At 41.9% G+C, this 22,056-nt stretch overlaps 1 protein-coding gene across 2 annotated transcripts in view; it reads left to right on the top strand.

Annotated features, from left to right (window-relative positions):
• Window positions 1-22,056, top strand: part of UGCG (UDP-glucose ceramide glucosyltransferase) — a 40,671-nt gene that overhangs the window by 4,723 nt on the left and 13,892 nt on the right. For both annotated transcript variants that reach the window (XM_059141783.1, XM_059141782.1), the window contains exon 2: window positions 16,002-16,143. In XM_059141783.1, coding sequence (XP_058997766.1) covers window positions 16,002-16,143 — 142 coding nt within the window. The remainder of the gene's footprint in view (window positions 1-16,001; window positions 16,144-22,056) is intronic.

Raw genomic sequence — 22,056 nt, 5'->3', positions numbered from 1 at the left:
CTTGCTTGGGGCTCCTTCTCCACAGGAAGCCTGTTTCTCCCTCTCTGTCTGCCTGTCATTTTGCCTCCTTGTCCTCTCTTTGTTGTATAAGTAAAATCTTTTAAAAAATTTAAAAAATTGAGATAATTTATAAGCTAGAAAACCCTCTTTTCTTTTTTAAAAAAGATTTTATTTATTTGAGAAATGCGACCATGAGTGGCGGGGGTAGGGCAGAGGGAGAGAAAGAAGCAAACTTCTTGCTGATCAGGGAGCCCGATGTGGGGTTCCATCCCATTACCCTGAAATCATGACCTGAGCCAAAATCAGGAGTGGGTTGCCCAGTCCACTGAGGCAGCCTTCCTTTCCCATTTTCATACTGAACTGATGCTTAGTCATTTTGTAATATATTCTAGATGACAGACTTTTGTGGGATTACTGCCTCTAGCATTCAAGATAATAGTGAGATTAGAGCCTAAAATTCAGGGCTCTTATTCCCAAGATTTTTTTTGTCCCCTAAAAATAACTAATGATTCTAACCTCAGGCAGAATTGGTTAAGTGATCTTTGAGTTTTTTCCTTTTTGAGAGCTAGTGTGGTTTGATAGCTTGGGAGCAGCAGTGAAGCCCTACAGAAGTCTGGAACCAGTAATTTTCTTCTCTTTTTAGCCCTTGGGAGCCATATTGCTTCATGATAAGAGTATCTGAGCAAGGCACCTTGCCTTTTTCCCTCCATCTCCCTATTTTTTCTTTTCTCCCTCTCTTTCCATTTCTCCTTCTCATTGGATTATAGTATTTTGTCCTGTTTGTAAAGTTCTAATGTTCAGTGCTAGGTTTTATCTTTTTAAGTGACAGGAGGTGCCAGGCTAGTGTGGAAATACTTCTTGTATCTGTAAATATTAACTGCCCTCTAGTAGAGCAGAGGTCTTTCCCTGGAGTTTCCTTTCAAGTTCATACTACCTTTTCAAACCTTCTTAGCACAGCAGCTTTTATATTTGCTGCCTAGCTTTTTAGTGGAATTTAAATGCTTATTGTATCAGATGTCTGTGAACATCCTATCAGAAACGAATTGTTTTTAATGTAAATTTTAGCATTTCAAATGTTATTTTTAGATAGCTTGATCTTTGCCTTAAATTCAGTAATGCATTGGTGTTCTGAGCGGTAGTGGAACCCGAGTTGAGAGTTTCTTTTCTAGGTTCAGTTCTGAGGATGCTTTTGGACTTTGGTCACGTGTTGCTCTGTCAGGGTCATTGCTGCCAGGACAACTTCCGGGAGAATGAATGAAGCGATAGAGCCCCCCGCCCTTTTAAAATTATTTTATAAACATATAATGTATTATTAGCCCCAGGGGTACAGGTCTGTGAATCACCAGGTTTATACACTTCACAGCACACACCCTCCCCAATGTCCATTACCCCCCCCCACCCCGCGGTCCACCCTCAGTTTGATTTGTGACATTAAGAGCCTCTTATGGTTTGTCTCCTTCCCGATCCCATCTTGTTTCATTTTTTTCTTTTCCTACCCCTCAGACCCCCCACGTTGCATCTCCACTTCCTCATATCAGGGAGATCATATGATAGTTGTCTTTCTACAATTGACTTACTTCGCTAAGCATAATATCCTCTAGGTCCATCCACGTTGGCGCTAGAACCCCTTTAACCTGAGCCTGGGAAGATACCAAATTTAGACGATAGTGTGATTGCTTTAAAAAGCAAAATGACAGTTGTAATTCAGTGATTAATATTCTGTGATGGTTTGTTAACTCCATCATTCCACCCTTTTCCTACATCAGGAGGGCAGTACCCTTTATCTCTACTCTAGGTAAGTGAAACTGTCTCTGTTCACTGGTATCTTTACCCACAGCCATGCTCGGTTTCTACTTTATTTTTCTTAAGCCTTATCCTCCTGGAGCACTGATACTAGACCATGTGCTTAAAATTTTACCATGGTTCCCCCACTGCCTTCAGGTTAACATTCAGGCTCCTTAACAAGAGACGTGCATAGTTCTTTGAGAACTGAGCCCTTGTACCTAGGTCTTCAGCTATGTGTGTGTGTGTATTTTTTTTTTTTTTAAGATTTTATTTATTTATTTGACAGAGAGAGATCACAAGTAGGCAGAGAGGCTGGCAGAGAGAGGGGGAAGCAGGCTTCCTGCTGAGCTGAGAGCCCAGTGCTGGACTCCATCCCAGGATCCTGAGATCATGACCTGAGCCAAAGGCAGAGGCTTAACCCACTGAGCCACACAGGTGCCCCAATTCTTCAGCAATATTGAATTACTGAAATTCCCCTGTATATGCTGTGTGTTTTCTTTAGAATTCTTTTTCCATCCTTTCCTCCCCCCCCCCCCCTTTTTTGGTTTAACTTCTCATTCAAGTTTGTTTACACTTTAGCTTTTATTTTTTTTTTAATTTAAAAAAAATTTTTTTTTTTTTTTTTTTTTTTACAGAGTTCACAGGCAGGCAGAGAGAGAGAGAGAGAGAGAGAGAGAGAGAGGGAGGAGGAAACAGGCTCCCTGCTGAGCAGAGAGCCTGATTCGGGGCTCCATCCCTGAGACCCTGGGATCATGACCTAAGCCGAAGGCAGGGGCTTTAACCCACTGAGCCACCCAGGCGCCCTTAGGCTTTAGCTTTTTACTGTGTTAAGTGGCTCTTCCTCCTCCTCCTCTTTTTCTTCTTCTTTTTTGAGATTTTATTTATCAGAGACTGATAGGGGAAGTGAGAGCAAGCAGGGTGAGCAGCAGGCAGAGGGAGAGGGAGAAGCAGACTCCCTGCTGAGCAGGGCGCCTGATGTGGGACACCATTCCAGGACCCCCGGATCATGACTGGAGCCAAAGGCAATACTCAACCGACTGAGCCACTCAGGTGTCCCAGGCACCTCTTTTTATATTTTAGTGCTTTGAATTTATGTATCTAAATTGTAAATGTGTGCTCAGTTGTCTCTTTTTCCCAATTAGATTGTAAGCTCTTGAGGATAGGGGCAGCGTCTTATTTACTGTTCTATGTCCAGTGTGTATTAGGCACTCAGTTACTGCTGGTTGAATGAATGAACTCTGAATTTTTTCCAGTAGTAATGATGGATTTTTCAGTGTCATTAGTTTAGTGTCATTTGGTCCTTGTGATCTGAGGTAGGTGGTCAGATTTGGGGATATTTTCAGTAGTGATGGGCTTCAGTGAAATTTATTGGATCAAATGGAATCTTTATTTCACTATTTCTAATGAATAGCAAGTTAAAATAGGAAACAGGGTTCTGTTAATGTTTACTTAGAAATCTGAATCCCTCCCCCTCCCCAGGATTTTCCTATGGGAATGCCTGTCTGGTGATAAATAATCTTTACGCTAAGATCTGACTTTGAGAGGGTGCAGAACCCAGTGCCCTCCTTAGTTGGTGTGCAGATCATACGTGTCCCCGCTTTTCCTCCATTCACAGAATTTATTTTATATACAGAATAATTTAAACATCACATTCTGCTTTAGGGAATTTTTTAGAAGAGCATTGGGATAGTCCCATTAGTTTCCTTTTATTTGAAAAGAGTGTAAGCATATGGTATGTTTGAGGGTCTCCTATGTTTCTGAGCACTGTGTACAGGGACCATAGCTTCTGCTAGGCGCCTGGCTTGCTTAGTTACTATTAGTGAAGCTCTGTGCTCTTATCTATTTCTCCTACACTAGGGCAGCTCTTTTGTCCCCAAAGAATTAGTGAGTTGGGGGGCACCTGGGTGGCTCAGTGGGTTAAAACCTCTGCCTTCCGCTCAGGTCATGATCCCAGGATCCTGGGATCAAACCCTGCATTGGGCTCTCTGGTGAACGGTAAGCCTGCTTCCCCACCTCTCTCTCTGCCTGCCTCTCTGCCTACTTGTGATTTCTGTCTTTAAAATAAATAAATAAAATCTTAAAAAAAAAAAAAAAAGAATTAGTGAGTTGGAGTGTTTTGGGTAAAAATTAATAAAGATCTGTGACTTGTTTTCAATGGTAATAGAATCTTTTGTATGCTGTGTTATGTAAGTCTATGGTCCAGTGGAAATAGTTTGTGTTTTCCCGTAACACTCACTCACTGTTGGTTGTGTGATGTGTTCCGTGGGGAAGCTTGTGTCTGCCGAGTTCAGGTTGTACCAGAAGGTGTGCTTTGTGTTGCTGAAGAATCCCATTTTGATGCAGTGCTGTTGTTGAAAAGATCCGTGCATTACGGAAGTAGCATGAGTCATGACACATACTCATCATAAACACACGGTAACAGCCTTGCAGGGCACAGTCACAAGTAACAACAACAGAAGCCTTTAATCATGGGAAATCGCAGGCAAGGACTCTGAAGTAGGGGACCTGCTGATACAGCAGTCAGCCTCATTTCACATATTCGCAAGCTTGGAGCAGAGAAGATTAATTCTGAGAATCAGATAAAGTGGTTCATGGGAGCCACCGAGCAGAACTGTAAAAAAAAGCACGGTCTGGGGCTGGTAAGCAAGGTGAACTTTGCTATCAAAGAATCCACGTTTTCCTTGGAAGCCTTGCAGGAGGATCTTGGGCTGCCTCTCCCGGAGGTGTCTCTTTGCTGTAGATGCTGCTGCCCGCCCACGGAAAGGGCACAGCCTGCCCACCCTCCCGGGACTTTCCCTTCACACCAGGCGTGCCTCCTGAATGAAATTAGGAGAGGAGCCGGCAAAATAAATCATTTGAAGTGGTACGCCCTATCAAATGAAAAACTTGAGAGGAACAGGGAGGGGGAACTACAAGCTTAGAAGGATGAAACAATAAGCCATAGAAAGAGTAACAATTTTAGAGACTGAGCTCTTAGGAAATAAAAATCACCCAAGATAAAAGAAGGCCATTCCAGCAGCTCAGAAGTTTTGAAAACCCTAGTGCCAAGAGGCGATTAGATCTCATCAAGCTAAAGCTGCTATAAAATCCAGCAGAACCTCCAAATATTTGAATATTTCTTAACAGGCGCTTTGAGTTCTTTGAAGTGTTCCCTGAATAGATGTCCTTCTAGCTCACAGTGGAAAGCAGGGCCCTGAAGGCCTCTCTCTTTTTTGCGATTCATCCCTCACGACCTTTCGGACTTCACTTACTCTGAGGAAGCACCCCAGCTCCCGTCACCCTACTGGCAGGGACACCCCTGCAGGTGCCCGTGCCTGCTGTCAGCACCCCCCCCCCCCATGGTGATGGGTCTTAATTACAGGAAAGTGAGTTTTGTGACAGAGTGATTACCTTCTGATTGAGACTTTAATTCAGAAATCATTCCTCGGGAGTGACATACAGAACTTTTCCTGTGCTTTCTGTCTCCCTAGCATTGCTCAGTCACATTTCAGGATCATTTTAATCTTTAAAAATGAAACAAATCAAGGGGCGCCTGGGTGGCTCAGTGGGTTAAGCCTCTGCCTTCGGCTCAGGTCATGATCCCAGGGGCCTGGGATCGAGTCCCGCATGGGGCTCTCTGCTCAGCAGGGAGCCTGCTTCTCCTCATCTCTCTCTCTGTCTGTCTCTCTGCCTATTTGTGATCTCTCTCTCTGTCAAATAAATAAATAAAATCTTTAAAAAAAAAAATGAAACAAATCAAAAACATTGACTGGATGTAGAGGAGGTGCATTCCTTTTATATCCAGTGTGTTCCTGAAAATTTGATCCAGTCAAATTTCTGAAAACCAAATGGACATAGGTGTTAGGGGAGATTCTGTTTCATAAAGAACTAAGATTATTATCAAAGTCCCAAATTCATGGTTCTGCTGGGCCCGAGGCCTGGGACATGCTACCATTGGATTGAGGGCTTTCCAGGTGCTAGGGGTGGTGTGGAGGGGCCTCCGCCTGACCTGGACTAGCAGGAGAAGGGTGCCTTGTAGCGTTTGCTCTGGGTACCGCCCTGGGCATGGTGATTTTATGGTCAACAAAACACTGTCATCTGGAATCCCTCAGAACGTCTCCGTCCTAGAAGGCAGTGTGCTCGGATTACATAGTAACTGGGAGTTACTCTGCTCATTGTGTCTGGCCTTCTCTCCACTCTGTGGCAAGCTCTCCCTCTCGCAGAGCCAAGGGAAGGGTTCTTGTAGCACTAGAATCCCACATTTTCAGTGAGGCTCTGAGGGTAGAGGAATTCAGAGAAGCCAGGACTGTGCAGCACCTCTGCCCAGTGGAGAACGTTTCCAGTGGTTTGAAAGGAGAGCTCAGGCCACTCTTCAGTGGCTCATTGGTGATATTTATGTTCCTCTCTGTTGTACTTCTTTTGTCTCTGTGCTTTTGGATCATATGTAGAACTTTAAATTGGTTCCTAAATACTGGGCACAATTTTAACTTATAATACAATTTTAGCCTAAATGCTGCATATAATTTAAACTTTGCGTTAAATCTGTCTTACGCCCTCTTTCTACTTTGCTTTAACCATGATTTGGGACTTTTGATGATTCTCCTTTCCCCTTTTATCTTTCTTAATACACAAGGATTGTTTTATGTTTTAACCCCTCCACCCCCACCCAGAGAGCTTGGCTGGCTCAGTCATTAAGCATCCAACTTGATTTCAGCTCATGAGGTCATGATCTCAGGGTCACAAGACGAGTGCTACGCGGAGCCTGCTTAAGAGTGTCTCTCTCGGGGCGCCTGGGTGGCTCAGTGTGTTAAGCCTCTGCTTTCGGCTCAGGTCATGATCTCAGAGTCATGGGATCGAGCCCTGCATAGAGCTCTCTGCTCAGAAGGGAACTGCTTCCTCCTCTCTCTCTGCCTGCCTCTCTGCCTACTTGTGATCTCGCTGTCAAATAAATAAATAAAATCTTTAAAAAAAAAAAAGTGTGTCTCTCTCCACCTGCCCTACACCCCTCAAGTGCTCATGCTCTCTCACTTGCTCTCAAAGGAAAAAAAAACCAACAGACACCAACATGGGGGCACCTGGCTGACTCAGTCCAAGGAACCTGACAGTCTTGATCTTGGGGTTGTGAGTTTGATCCCCATGTTGGGTATAGAGTTGAATTAAAAACAAAATCTTTAAAAAATAAAAGTATATTTAAAAACCGCAACATAATGGCTTAATATTTAAATATCTATGAAAGAATCTTTAAATATATATATGAGTTTCCAGTTATTCAATTCTGGTGAATAGGCCTCATCAATGTTTGACAATTCTAAATCTCTTACTAGAACTATGGTAACTCAGAGAAGTGAACTATGGTAACTCAGAGAAGTGAGAGATGTCCTTGAAATTAGCAGTTTTAAGAAAAATTGGCAGTACTAGCTATCATTGAATGCTTACTGTGGGGCTCAGTCTCCTCTATTTCTCACTACTAATTGTCCACACTTAAAAAAAAAATGAGATATGGGGCGCCTGGGTGGCTCAGTGGGTTAAACCGCTGCCTTCGGCTCAGGTCATGATCTCAGAGTCCTGGGATCGAGTCCCGCATCGGGCTCTCTGCTCAGCAGAGAGCCTGCTTCCCTCTCTCTCTCTGCCTGCCTCTCCATCTACTTGTGATTTCTCTCTGTCAAATAAATAAATAAAATCTTAAAAAGAAAATGAGATAAAGAAGTATTTTACCAAGGATACTCAGTTACGTTGCTGTGAAACTGGCATAAAAATCCAGGCAATCCGCTCGAGCCGGGGCTCTGAAACCAGCGTGCTGCTCTGTATGGCCAGTGATAACCTAAAAATAACCCGGGAAGTAATCCACAAGGATAGAGTATCTACGTGGGACTTTGCTTTGAGGTTCTGATAACTGGCGACACCGAAAGTTCTGTGGAGGGACCCCCTACTCCTTTTCTGTAGCTTTTCCCATTCTCAGGCCACTTGAACTGCTTCACCGCGGCCTTGTTCTGCGCCGTCCCGGAACGGCTGATCTTCCTTCGCTTCCAGCCCTTCTTGCATCCTTCTCTTGTCACAGTTACCTAGTCTTCCCAAGTCCATGGTCTCAGCTCGGCCTTCCCTTTGGAGTCCCCAGGGGGAGGCCTTTAAAAAAAAAAAATACTGCTTACCTTAGCCCTAGACATTCTGATTTAACGGTCTGAGCAGCAGGCTTTTTTTTTTTTTTTTTTTTTTAAATAAAGCCTCAGGTGATTTTCTTGTGCAGTCAAGGCTGATAACAACTGCCCTAGGCTGTCTGCCCACAGTTGTGGCCTCCACCTGTTATCTCTTGGTGTTGTCGGATTCTCCCTCTTGCCAGAACTCCAGAGTTCATCACTCCATCAGCTTGCCCCTCGCCTTCCCTCCTGTCAGTCTGCCTTGTTATCCTGAGCCCATCTTACAATTTATAGCTTTTCAACTTTCAAAATCCCGCAGAGGGCAAGCACACAGCCCCATGGGTTAGTTCTGTGACACATTCATGGTCTCAGATCTCTGCCGAGCCTTCAGCGCTGTCTGGCAGTGCTTTCTTTCTTTAGCTCCTGTCACCCATTACTGGCAGAACCTCCTCGAACTCCTCACCCTTCTACCTCAGTCTTGTCAGATTTTCCTAACTCCTGCTCTACACCATGGGTCCCCGCGTGCCATGAATTATTTTAAATGCTCTCTCTTTACCTTTGGCTGGCTTGTTCCCCTTACTCTGTGTGCTCAGGTATTAAAGAAGAAAATTATTTTTCCAAAATTAAACTGAAAAACCTTTCTCCATCTAGTTCCTTTGGCCAGAGTAACTTACTCAGATCAGATCTCAGGAGAAACTGTTACCACGTTGCACTTCTCATTCATTTGCTTCTCAGCCTGTTTTCAATGACCTGCCCCTGCCCACGGTGCTCCAAGGGCCCCAAGTCCACCCAGTGGGGAGAATTCCAGTTCTTGTCTTGACCTCTCAGCTGCATTCACTGTTGCTCTTCCTTGAACACTTTTTTTTTTTTTTTAAGATTTTATTTATTTATTTGACAGAGAGAGAGTGATCACAAGTAGACAGAGAGGCAGGCAGAGAGAAAGGGGAAAGCAGGCTCCCTGCTGAGCAGAGGACCCCTCCCCGCCCCAATGCAGGCCTCCATCCCAGGACCCTGAGATCATGACCTGCCAAAGGCAGAGGCTGAACCCACTGAGCCACCCAGGTGCCCCCCTTTGAACACTTTCAAAAAGAGAAACAGCTTAGCCAAATAAAGCCTTCTTTACTAAATCCTTTTTTCCTGCCTTTCTGGTTCTTGGGTTACTCACTTACAGTCCCCTTCGTGCATGACCGGCCCTCTCTCTGTTCCGTTGATCTGTGGCTAACTGCTGATGGCACACTTTGCCCACAAGAGCTCATGTATTTAACAAACTCTGGAGGGCTCCATATTTTTGTCTCTGAACTATCCTTAACTTCTGAGCTCTGTATATGCTTATTTACTCTTATTTAGTAGGTGTTTTTTTTTCTTAATTGAGATACATGTACTGTTCATTATTATTTTGCTGGAGCCTGGAGAATTTGTAGTCTGCTGTAATGTGGCTCACTGCTGGCCTGCATCAGAATCATTTGGGATAATAACTGATAACTGGCTTGTGAAAATACAGATTCTGAACTTCTGCAACTGGTCCATTAAACTGCGGCTTTTACCGCGAGGCATTATATATGTAAATTTTGAAAAGCACTCATCTCCTGGCCTGGAAATCGTTTCTAGGCAGTAAGCCTGGGCCGTTGGAGAGCTTACTTCATTTGTTTTCCATGTCGCAGGAGCCCGGATCCTCCTTCACCGTATGTCCGGTTATCTTAGAAAACCATTGTTTGCCAGGGGCGCCTGGGTGGCTCAGTGGGTTAAGCCTCTGCCTTCGGCTCAGGTCATGATCTCAAGAGTCCTGAGATCGAGCCCCACACTGGGCTCTCTGCTCTGCATGGGGCCTGCTTCCTCCGCTCTCTCTGCCTGCCTCTCTGCCTACTTGTGATCTCTGTCAAATAAAAAAATCTTAAAAAAAAAAACAAACCAAACCATTGTTTCCCATGTTTTGTCTGGTTTTTAAAAAATTGCTTCAGGTGAGCAAGCAAATCCAGTCCCTATTTCTTCATCTTGTCCAAAATTTTAAGTCCAGGGGTGGGGTGGGGTTTAGGCCAGGGTTTTTGATACTTGTGTAAAGACAGAGACAAGGCTGCAGACTGTGTGTATTAGCCCCAAATTGGAAATAACCCAAACGCCCATCAACGGAAGGTAACTAAATAAAGTGTGGTGTATTAATACAAGGAATACGTGCTGTAATAAGAATGAAAGAACTAGGGGCACCTGAGTGAGACAGTCGGTTGAGCGTCGGACTCTTGATTTGGGTTCAAGTCATGATCTCGGAGTCATAAGCTCGAGCCCTGTGTCAGGCCCCATGCTCTGCAAAGTTGGCTTGAGGTTCTTTATCCCTCTCCCGTGCCCACACTCCCTCTTGAAAATAAATAAATATTTTTTAGAAAGTTAATCAACTGTAACTAAATGTAACAGCAAAGTTGAGTCTCACAAACATTGAAGTCAAAGAAACCAGACACAAATGAGTACATCCTGTGGGATTCCATTTAGATAAAATTTTAATGCTGGTAGAATTAGTGTGTTGGAAGTCAGGATAGTGGTTACCCTTGAGGAGGAGGGTAGTTAGTTGGGGACATGTCAAGGGCTTCTGGGGTTCTGGTAACAATTCTGCTTCTTGATTTGGAGCCACTGGTTACATGTGTGTTTCACTCTGAGGAGATTCATTGTGCTGTATACTTACATGTGGTCTTTGCTGTATGTGCGTTACCCATCAATAAAAAATACTGTCCTCCACCTTCTAAAAGAAGGACAGGCCCACAGCCAAATACATGATTTGGAGGAAGAACTGGATTCCTAGTGTAGAACCTGAAGGATCCTGACACAAAGCAAGTCACCTGCTTTAGGCAAGTGGTGGCAATGGGCACTCATGATAAAGCCGTGGCCTGCATGTGGATGCATGTGTTAGGCTCAAGTTCAGTTCTGAGTGATCTAGAACTCCTGCCCTGAGATACCAAAGTTAACACTGGTTTGAAACCAGTAGCCCTTGTAGATCCTGTCAGAGCCACCCCACTTGGAGGACTCCACCACTCGGGCCACTTGTTGAGACTCTGGGCAGACAAGCTGTTGATCATATTTTGAAAAATACTGATTGGTTTACAAAACACTGGCTATGGGCAAGGCACCCACCAGCATTATTTCTCCAGGTGGCAAGCCAAGTTAATATATTTCTTGCTTTAGAACATAGCTTGATTGACTATAACAGTTTTATATGGGGAAGAGCTTCTGTACATGTGCGACTCCCCCATGCGACCGCAGCCCCCAGACAGTCAGGAATTCCCCTGTTCATCGCCGTTCTCACCAGTGCACAGGATAATGGCTGGGGTACATTTGGGGTTCAGAAGTGATTGTTCAGGAGGGGGAATTGCTGAGTAGTCGTGGAACACCACTGTGTGGTAAGCACAGTGCCGAGTGACTGTGTGTGTGACTTAATGGATATTTTACTGTTTCTGATAAACTAATGTGTAACAAGGGGCTTTCTCAGTTGTGTTACATAAATCGAAAGAGTATTCTCCAAAGTAGGAGTCCTGTATCCTAGAGTATACGCCATGAGATGACTCCTTGAGGTATGAAATACTGGGGGGTGGGAGAGGAGAGATATGGGAGAAACACAAATGGGAATTTTTTTTTAAAGGTCCCATAATACAGTCTGGGTTATCGTTATTTTGAGTAGAAATTTCATATACAGTATTAACCAGTTCTCTTCATCATAAACTTGGAGACAGCTTCATTGCTGTTGGGTGAGTCAGAATGTGTCTGATAAAACATTGCATTCTTGATATGAAAAGATCTCCAAAGGATAGAAGGTATATCTGTATTAGCATTTAAAGTAAAATGTCTTAATAAAAAAGAAGGGAAAGGGGAAATGGAATCCATTCTAGACTGTTTAACACTGTTTAAGTTATCCTTGTTGTTTTTAATCTGAAGACTTGCCAAATTCAGTGGGTTAGTAGGCTGGGTTTCTCTGTGTTGGTCATGAACTCGTGCATGTTTTGATGAATTTAATAGCACGTAATGATCATGCAGTGGGAAGAGATGAAAAATTCCTGGGATTTCAGGCCTTTTTATTTTATCCTCCATGTCTCACACTGTTCCATGATTTCAGTGTCTTTGCGTCCCATTCACTTTGTGCCTTCAGGATGTGGCCCATCCTGAATAATTTCTTTGAATCTAGATTCCAGTTCTCCAGTTCTCTTTTGAACTGTCTATGCATTCTTCTGTCCTGTCTATTGAGTCTCTAGTGTCAGTGATTATAATTTTTATTTCTCTTGGGTTTTGTTCAAGCAGCGCAGGTAGTTTGCCTTATGGGTTCCAAACCCATGTGGTTGGGTGTTCTCTTGGAAGACTTTTTCCTTTTATTCCACTTTATTCAGGAGTGAATCCAAGAAGGCAACATCCCCATCTTCCTACTGTGGGCCAGCATTTTTCTACTTTGCCTTTCAGAGATTCCGTATTTCCATAAAGTGGACAGAACAGAGTTCCCTCATTCTTGCCTTCATCTCTGAAACATCACGGACCAACAGATGGCCCTGGGCCAAACAGCCAGCTCTCCCTCACTCAGAGATTTCTCCTCATTTCCAACCTGGGAGGTTCCTTTATTTTCCTAACAGTTCTGTTACATATTTTAAAATGTGTTTTTAATGCATCTATATTAAACATTATAAATATTATGTAAGAATTTGTATGTGTGTGTTGGCTTGTATATGCAGTTTTTTTTTTGTTTGTTTTTGTTTTTTAAGTTTCTGGAAAGATGAGTAAGAAACTAATAATGCTGAGCCTGGGGGGCAGGGGTGAAAGGGAGACTTCTTTCATGTGACTGTCATAATATCGTCAGTGATTTGAACCATGTGAATATTACTGTCAATCAATTAAATATATAAACTTTTTTTTCTCCAGCAGTCTATATGTTCTGTATTGGATAGGTTTCTCCAAATATCTCCAGTCTGCCATTTTGTTAGGTATGGAATAGTGGTCATTTTTGTGGTTATATAAATTTTTCTTTATTTTATTATTTTTAAAATTTTTTTTTTTTTTAAATATTTTATTTATTTATTTGACAGAGATCGCAAGTAGGCAGAGAGGCAGGCAGAGAGAGAGAAGGAAGCAGGCTCCCCGCAGAGCAGAGAGCCCGATGTGGGGCTCGATCCCAGGATCCTGGGACCATGATCTGAGCCGAAAGCAGAGGCTTTAACCCACTGAGCCACCCAGGCGCCCCTATTTTTAAAATTTTTAAAAATTTTTATTTGTTTACTTAAAAAAGATTTTTATTTATTTATTTGATAGAGAGAGAGATCACAAGTAGGCATAGAAGCAGGGGGAGGAGGGAAGCAGGCCTCCTGCGGAGCAGAGAGCCCCACATAGGGCTTGATCCCAGGACCCTGGGATCATGACCTGAGCTGAAGGCAGAGGCTTAAACCACTGAGCCACCCAGTTGCCCCTATTTTATTGTTTTTTTAAGAGAGAGAACGCATGCGAGAGTGGCAGCATTGGGGAGCAGGAAGAGAGAGAATCTGAAGCAGGCTCCATCTCACACTCAATCTTATAACCTGAGATCATGACCTGAGCCAAAATCAAGAGTTGGATGCTTAGCCAACTGAGCTGGTTAGGCACCCCTTATTTTATCTTTTTAGAGAGAGAAAGAGAGTACATGCATGTGTGTGGGGTTGAGGGAGGGAGGGAGAGAATCCTAAGCAGGCTCCATATTCAGCACAGGCTCAATCCCATGACCCTGAGATCTCATGACCTCTGAGCTGAAATCAAGATTCGGACGCTTAACCAACAGAGCCACCCAGGTGCCCCAGTGGTTATATAAATTTTAGATCGTGGTTTTTACCTCTGTCCAGCCTCTCGATGAACTTGCTAGATGAATATTTTCCAAACTATCTATGGCAGAGGATCAGCTCTTTAAAATTTTTCCAGTCTGGCACGGACTGATACTTCGGTAAACTACAATAAAAATAAATACTGATCACATGCTTGGGTGGCATGTAAATGTCAGATTGCTGTAAATGTTTCTAAACGCTTTCTTTCCATTTCTTCTCATGGCAGACCAGTAAAACAACTTGCGTACTAACTGCACTGTGGAGCACTACTGGAAATGGCGTCCCATTATTTTCCAGCTTTTGGGGGCTGTAGCTTGATACGGATACCATCTTGTTCTTTAAAAAAAATCTCTTACTGTTTTATTTATTTATTTTTTTAAAGATTTTATTTATTTATTTGACAGACAGAGATCACAAGTAGGAGAGAAGCAGGCAGAGAAAGAGGAGGAAGCAGGCTCCCTGCTGAGCAGGGAGCCCGATGCGGGGCTCGATCCCAGGACCCTGGGATCATGCCCCGAGCCAAAGGCAGAGGCTTTAACCCACTGAGCCACCCAGGCGCCCCTCTCTTACTGTTTTAAATGTTTTCCATTGTAGGTAACCCGTTTTCTTTCTGTGAAATGTCCTGTGGCCTTATCTGAAACATCAGATGTTCTCTGTGGCACATCCCTGCCCTTCAATTAGCTGAGCATGAACACATGGCTCACTGCTCTGCCTGACGTCAGTGGTGTACTTTTCAGAAGTCATTCATGGATTAATAGTGTATTTCATCAAATCAGAGATGCATTGATGCTGGCGTTTTCTTGATCTTCTAGAAGGTTTCGTTGGTTGGTTTTCATGCTACTAATTTAGGACTGCCATCTGGCTGCCACCAATTGTTAAGATGCCTTCGATTTCAGAGATGTTAAAATGTGGAAGAATGTGTGTCTTAAAATATCTTGCGCATGGTCCCGTGATTGTTCTAACCTCTAATTACTGTTGAGTGCTTGGAGACTTGCTTATAAGAAAGAGGAAAGACTTCAGTGACTTCCTTTAGAAAGATCACCACTCTACCGAAAGGCATCTCTTCTCTTTGTTTTCACACCACGAACATTAACCAGGGCACATTCTTTTTTTTTTTTTTTTTTAAGATTTTATTTATTTGTCAGAAGAGGGAGAGAGAGCGAGCACAGGCAGACAGAATGGCAGGCAGAGGCAGAGGGAGAAGCAGGCTCCCTGCCGAGCAAGGAGCCTGATGTGGGACTTGATCCCAGGACGCTGGGATCATGACCTGAGCCGAAGGCAGCTGCTTAACCAACTGAGCCACCCAGGCGTCCCAACCAGGGCACATTCTAAATGGCGTGGCTTCCCTCCTTAGGAGCCCTGTGCTGTCGTACCCTTGGGATGGACCAGCTCGGAGAACCTTGGCCAACTGACTTGTGTTTTGGTGGCACTGGTGTATCTTCCAATGTCATTAATAGACATTTTGCTCATCATAGAGATTTTTTCCCCCTTAATTTTGAAATTCACTCCGTTCCACTCCTGCCGTTCTGATCTTGTGAATATCAGGAGGTCTGCTAGTTACCCCAGCTTGCCATGCTGGCAGCGTCATGCTTCTTTCAGTTGTGTGTTGTGTGGACTGCTTCTTACAAGTATTTCTCAGATTTTTCTGGTTACATTTCTCCCTCTTTCTGGGGAAGATGGGGATTCCCCCCCACCACCACTACTGTTGTTGCAGTTCTTGGTCCACATAGATGGCAGGCTGGGAGGAAGGGCAGTTAATATGTGGGCTAACTATAATTCAGTTCTTCACCATGTATTTATTTATTGGCTGCGTACTCTCTGCTGGGCATTGTTCTCGAAGCATAAACCACAGTCTTAAGCTCCAGGCTTCATCTGAACATTCATTCTGCTTAGTTCCGGTTTTCCTAAACTGGACATTTATCTGGTTACTTTCCTTCATTTTCAGATAGCTTTTTAAAACTGAGAATTTAATAATTTCTTCTTCTTCCCTTTTTTTTTTTTTTTTTAAAAAAAGATTTTATTTATTTGATAGAGATCACAAGTAGGCCGAGAGGCCAGCACAGAGAGACGGGGGTGGGATGGTGGGGAGAAGCAGGCTCCCTGCTGAGCAGAGAGCCCTATGTGGGACTCGATCCCAGGACCCTGAGATCATGACCTGAGCCGAAGGCAGCAGCTTAAACCACTGAGCGACCCAGGCGCCCGAACTTAGTAATTGCTTGATAGCTTAACACATTAGGCTGATTTAGCACTAATGTGTTCTCCAGAAATGATGTATACATCCTTTGCTTTTTAGCCGATTACACCTCAACAAGAAGGCAACAGACAAACAGCCATACAGCAAGCTCCCAGGCGTGTCTCTTCTAAAGCCACTGAAAGGAGTAGATCCTAACCTAATCAACAACTTGGAGACCTTCTTCGAATTGGATTACCCCAAAGTAAGTACAACCTTGTACTCATTAGGTATGGATGAGACCTCTTTTTTTGAGGTGGGGGGACTTTTCTCTTGTGGTAAATGCTTAGAGAGGCATCTTAAAAAAAAAAAAAAAAGATTTTATTTATTTATTTGGCAGATAGAGGTCACAAGTAGGCAGAGAGTCAGACAGAGTGGGGGGGTGGGAAGCAGGCTCCCTGGAGCAGAGAGCCCCAGGGCTCAATCCCAGGACCCTGAGATCATGACCTGAGCCAAAGGCAGAGAGGCTTAACCCACTGAGTCACCCAGGTGCCTCCTCTTTTTAATTTCTTCCCTCTAATATTCAACCTGTAGTTTCTTAGACAATTTACTAAATCAAGAGATTATGTATCTAGCTTTATTGTAGCTTTTAAAATTGCTTGAAACACTGGTTTTGAAGGTGTCTTTACATTTCAGGCAGGTAGTTGCTTGATTTTTCGGTCCATGTGTATTTTGCTTGTGTCTGTTTTGACCCTCAGTGTCTCAGTTTGTCCATAGTTTTTGCCATTTGGAGGCTCTTCCCCTCATTTCTTTAGGACATCTGAAATTGTGAGAAGGAAAATAAGATACACACCACATTTCTCATGGTGACAGGTTTTCACACTCATTTCTTTCCTTTTAGCTTGTACTTTTCTCAGTAGCATCAACGAAAAGAATAGAGAAGACACAGATGTGATGTAGACTTAATACAACTCTTACTAAGTATGTAGACATGAATATAATTTGGTTATTTTTTTAGTGTTGTTTTTTATATTAGTGCTTTTAAGTTTTGGAAGTCTAGGTGTTTGAAGCTAATTTGAAGCAAAATAGTTACTTCTTCTAGTTTGTGTGTGTGTGTGTGTGTATGTATGTATGTATTTAATAATTTTAGAGCTCTGATTCATGCATGCAGTACCTATCCAATAAATTGAATATGTAATTTTTTAAAAATAAGATTCATACTTGATTTTTTCAAACTAAAAGTGGAGAAAGTATCCTTTTGTAATTTAGAAAGAATGATACAAATAAATTAATTGCAAAATAAGTTTTGCAATAAGAAAAATGGGAGGTTTTTAAACCTTATGTAAGTAAGTGCAAAGAGAATTTTTCTACTGAAAAATACTCATTATTATTAAATATTTTATTGATTCTAAGCTAGAATCATATATTTGTCCTTGTGAAATTTAATGTCACATTTCAGTTGTTTAATCATCATCCCACCCTTTCCCCCCATTCACCCACTCTGAGAATTTGATTATGGACCTTTTATTTTGGGTCCTTGGGAGATGATAGTCATGGAATTGAATTGGTCATGGAAGTTAATGTGGGCTTTAGTTGTAGAAAGAGTGTCTAAGAATAACCCAGGAATATAGTATCCATTAATCCTGAACATTTGGGATAAGTCAATAGTTGATTTCTTCTTCTGAATGGAGGTTTTTTTTTTTTTTTTTTTATTACAATTTGATATTATCTCAAGAGCTCTAGTTTTTTGCTTCTTTTTCCATTTTTATCATTGAGGTATTTAAATCGATCGTGGAGAAAATGGTTTTGATATATACTATAAAATGAGGAAGCACATATATAAGAGATTGTTTTAATTCTTTTTTTCAGAACTTTACTAATTATAAAAGTACTGTTTGTTAGCTGTGTAAATAGAAAATAAAGAAAGCGGAGGGAAAGTGCTAAGGACCTGTAATCTAAAGGAAAACTTGGACCTCATGGCATTTTTATTGGCTTTTTAAAAAGACCAAGCCCAGTGGCAAATGTTCCACAGGAAACTGAAGTTAAACCACTGAAATCCCACAAATCTGAGTGTGAACAGGCAAGTGGCTGTGTCACCCAGGAGGCATGTAGTCCTGAAACGAATATTTGTGTGACTGCCAGGCCCAGTATACTTTACTATTGGCTTTTTGTCGAGGGCGAACGTTGTTTTCCAGAAGTATGTCTGGTTTCAGTCCGGACATACGATTTTCCTGCTAATTTGATTCAGAACATTATAGACCACTGTAGAAAAAGAACATGTTGAAGTTCATAACTTTTATTTAATTTGGGGTACGTGCAAGAAGATTTACTACTGGTACTTGCCCTGAATTTCTGGGCTTAAATTTTGGTGAGAAGCGTTACTGTACTAATTACCCTGAAACATTTCTGTACTTGGCATATCTTGTCAGTCCACTATTTCAGGTTGTTTTGTTTTAAGATTTTATTTATTTGAGAGAGAGAACGCATCAATGGGGTGAGGGCAGGGACCTTAAGCAGACTCTGCACTGAGTGCGAAGCCTAACTTGGGGCCCCATCCTAGGACCCTGAGATGATGACCTGAGCCAAAACCAAGAGTTGGGACACTTAACCATCTGTCACTCAGGGGCCCCAATCCACATTTTTGGATATTTATTCCTTGGGGTGTTAAAAAAAAAATAAGAATGAAAAAGTCATATAATTGATTTTCTGCAAAACTGAGCACTTAGCTTGGGTCAGTATAGACTGCATTTTGAGGGGGAGATTCATCCACAGAGGGAATAAGTAGCAGTTAGCTTTACGTTAGTAAATTCTGGCCCTATGAAGAGTTTTTAAATTAAATGATCAGAGTTATTACAAGAATGAGGCTGTGGTAATAGTGGTGGGTTTCCCCCCCCCTTTTTTTGCAAATACAGAATTGGTTTAAAATGTTACAAGTCTGGTGCCATGTTTGGACTCTTTATTGCCAGTGGTGTAGTTATCCTTAACAGGAATTATTTCTTACTGAATGGTCTTCTAAACAAAGAATTAGAGAAGACAGAAAAGCAAATCCATTTTCACAAGACCAAGCACAACATATGTGGTGAAACTAGTAAATCTGCAAGATAGGAATTTGCCAAGTAAATTTGGAAAACAATATAGACAATTTCTTGAAAATAAAGAAGTATATAACATTACCTGTCTAGACTTTGAATTCAGAGCTGTGTTCTTACAAAACATCTCCTTCCTGGCATCTGTCTTTCACTCAGAAGTTATCCTAAAGATGAATGCATTAACTTAATAAGTGTATTAATCACTCCATGCCAGAGAATGTTCTAGGCATTTGGGCTCTAAATATGTTATGTTGGAAAATTCATATTCTGCTGTCATCCAAATAGCATCATAAAATTTTTCTGTAAAAATGATGTGTAGTGGGGCACCTGGGTGAGTCAGTGGGTTAAGCCTCTGCCTTCGGCTCAGGTCATGGTCTCAGGGTCCTGGGATCCTCTTCTCTCTCTGCCTGCCTCTCTGCCTATTTGTGATCTGTGTCTGTCAAATAAATAAATAAAATCTTAGGAAAAAAAAAGATGTGTAGTTATTTGTAGAACAATTCAAGATATTCCTACTTGATATGCAATATAATTAATGTCATTAAAACAGTTTTCTATTTTAAGAGGATGTTTTATCTTATTTGCTGTAGTACACAGTTTATATTCCTAATGTCTACAGGGCTGAATCAGTGGGGTTTTTCTAATGTTATTTATATACCTAAATCTAATACTATATATGCACCATAATTTATTCATGCATAATTTATTCATGAATTTATTAATAAAAGCTGAAAAGTAGCATTCATGATTATTGCGGTTTTCAGATACTCAATTCTTAAATATCAAAGGGCTGAATCCGTATTTGTGGATTTCCTACTACACCTCTCTTGTCCTCAGCCTTTTATTCGTTGCACCGTTTGAAAAGGGAAACAGAAAATTAGCCACTTTAGCTATATGTATAGTAACCTTAGTAAAGAGTTGTCGAACACTAACATTCTCATTTAAACTACTTCGAGGTTTATTACTAGACTTTATGTATTTATACTATACTGATTTATAATGGAATTCACTGTATCTTACAGCCCTTTCAAATCCATAAAGTAAGTGTTTTCTTGAGATATTTTTAAAGAGTAATATTTTTAAGATTTTTTATTTATTTATTTTGACAGAGATCACAAGTAGGTAGAGAGGCAGGCAGAGAGAGAGGGGGAAGCAGGCTTCCCACTGAGCAGAGAGCCCAATGTGGAGCTCAGTCCCAGGACCCCGAGATCATGACCTGAGCCGAAGGCAGAGGCTTAACCCACTGAGCCACCCAGGCACCCCTAAAGTATAATATTTTTAATAAACCTTATGTTTTTGAACATATATACTTCTGCCCGATCCTTTAGATAATACAGAAATATCCAGGGGCGCCTGGGTGGCTCAGTCAGCTAAGCCTCTGCATCTTAATTTCGACTCAGGTCATGATCTTGGGGTCATGAGATCGAGCCCACGTCAGGCTCTTCGTGCAGAGTCAACTTTGTCCCCTTCCCTGTGCTCCTCTCTCCCACCCCCATCTCATGCACCCTTCTGTCTAAATTAAATAGACAGTCTTCTAAAAATAATTTCAGAAGAAATTTTTTGTATCCTTTAAAAAAGCCTTTAGCCAATTTGATATGTTCGGTCTGGCCAGTTGCAGGGTAGTTGGAGTGACTTAACTATTCAATTACAGAGATTCCTAGCGAATAAATGTTCAATCAGACTGAAGGCACAGGTGAGTATCATAGCTGAAAAATGAACTTCAGGTTAAAATCGAATACTTTAGAAAATATTTGAAATGCTTACCTCTTATTTGGTATGATTTTCAGTATCAGAAACAAGCAAAAGTTAAATGTTTAGTAAGAATCTGAACATTTCTTAGATAATGTGAATTGAGTTTTATTTGCACTCTGGCTAATCAGGTGGTTTTTGATTTTCATTTTAAGAGGTATAATCAGTAAAAATAAAACTTCAATTTTTTAAAGATATTTATTTTAGAGAGTGTAGGTGGGGTTGTAGGAACAGAGGGAGAGAGAATCTCAAGTGGACTCCCCGCTGAGCACGGAGCCCCATGTAGAACTCCGGCTCTCAGGACCCTGAGGTCATGACCTGAGCTGACACCTAACTGACTGAGCCACCCAGGTACCCCTAAAATAAAAACTTTAAATCTTGCATTTGAAGAAAGGTCAACTCTGCCTCCTTTGAAATCATTTCTAGAACTAATATTCTTCAAAATTTTCTTTTGCTAGGGGCAAAAAAAAGCTAAGACTGACTTTTTGATTATATTTTATGGAATTATATCACTTACGAACATTTCCTTTCACCACATTAGCTCATACCTGCAAAACAGCATAAATTATAAAAGCATTAAAGAAACCATGCGGTGTTGGGAAAAACGAGGAATTCTTTACCGCGAGCCTGGCTGAACAGCTTGCTCTAGTACGAAAGCCAATAGTTACGTTTACCCTTTGGAAGTTCACTTAATCTTTCTGATCTTCATTGTTAAGGACAATGCCTTTTGGCTGGTTCAGCCAGACATTGTTTTGAGAGTCGGGCTGGGAGGATGACTGATGCTTTATAGGACTTAAGAGTCAACCCTTTGGGAAGTTCAAGGGTGTGGCCAGAGTGGTGTCCTTCCCATCCTCAGATTTTTATATGGTCCCTGGAGACTGGGTAGTTCTAAAGTTGTTTTCAGTACCTCCTCAGTGGCAGTTTTGGTCCGTCATCATTGGACAATAGGTAGGTAGTTGATAGAATGTATAATAATAGTAGGTAGAAAGTATGAGGGAAGTATAAATTGTTTTCCCCTCTACTTAATTATTGAGAAAACATTTTCTTTCTTTCACTTAAAAAATCGTGTTACCTTCTTTGACTTTAGTCCTGGCCATTTTCATACTCAGTCACTAATTTCTATATTGCCAGTTTTTTAAAAACAATTTTTTTTTTTTTAAGATTTTATTTATTTATCGGGGAGGGGGGGAGCGAGCACAGGCAGACAGAATGGCAGGCAGAGGCAGAGGGAGAAGCAGGCTCCCTGCCGAGCAAGGAGCCCTATGTGGGACTCGATCCCAGGACGCTGGGATCATAACCTAAGCCGAAGGCAGCTGCTTAACCAACTGAGCCACCCAGGCGTC

Source organism: Mustela lutreola, chromosome 12, assembly GCF_030435805.1.
Source record: "Mustela lutreola isolate mMusLut2 chromosome 12, mMusLut2.pri, whole genome shotgun sequence".
Classification (NCBI taxonomy): domain Eukaryota; kingdom Metazoa; phylum Chordata; class Mammalia; order Carnivora; family Mustelidae; genus Mustela; species Mustela lutreola.
The sequence above is the reverse complement of the archived record's forward strand: the minus strand, read 5'-3'. Positions and strand labels throughout refer to the sequence as shown.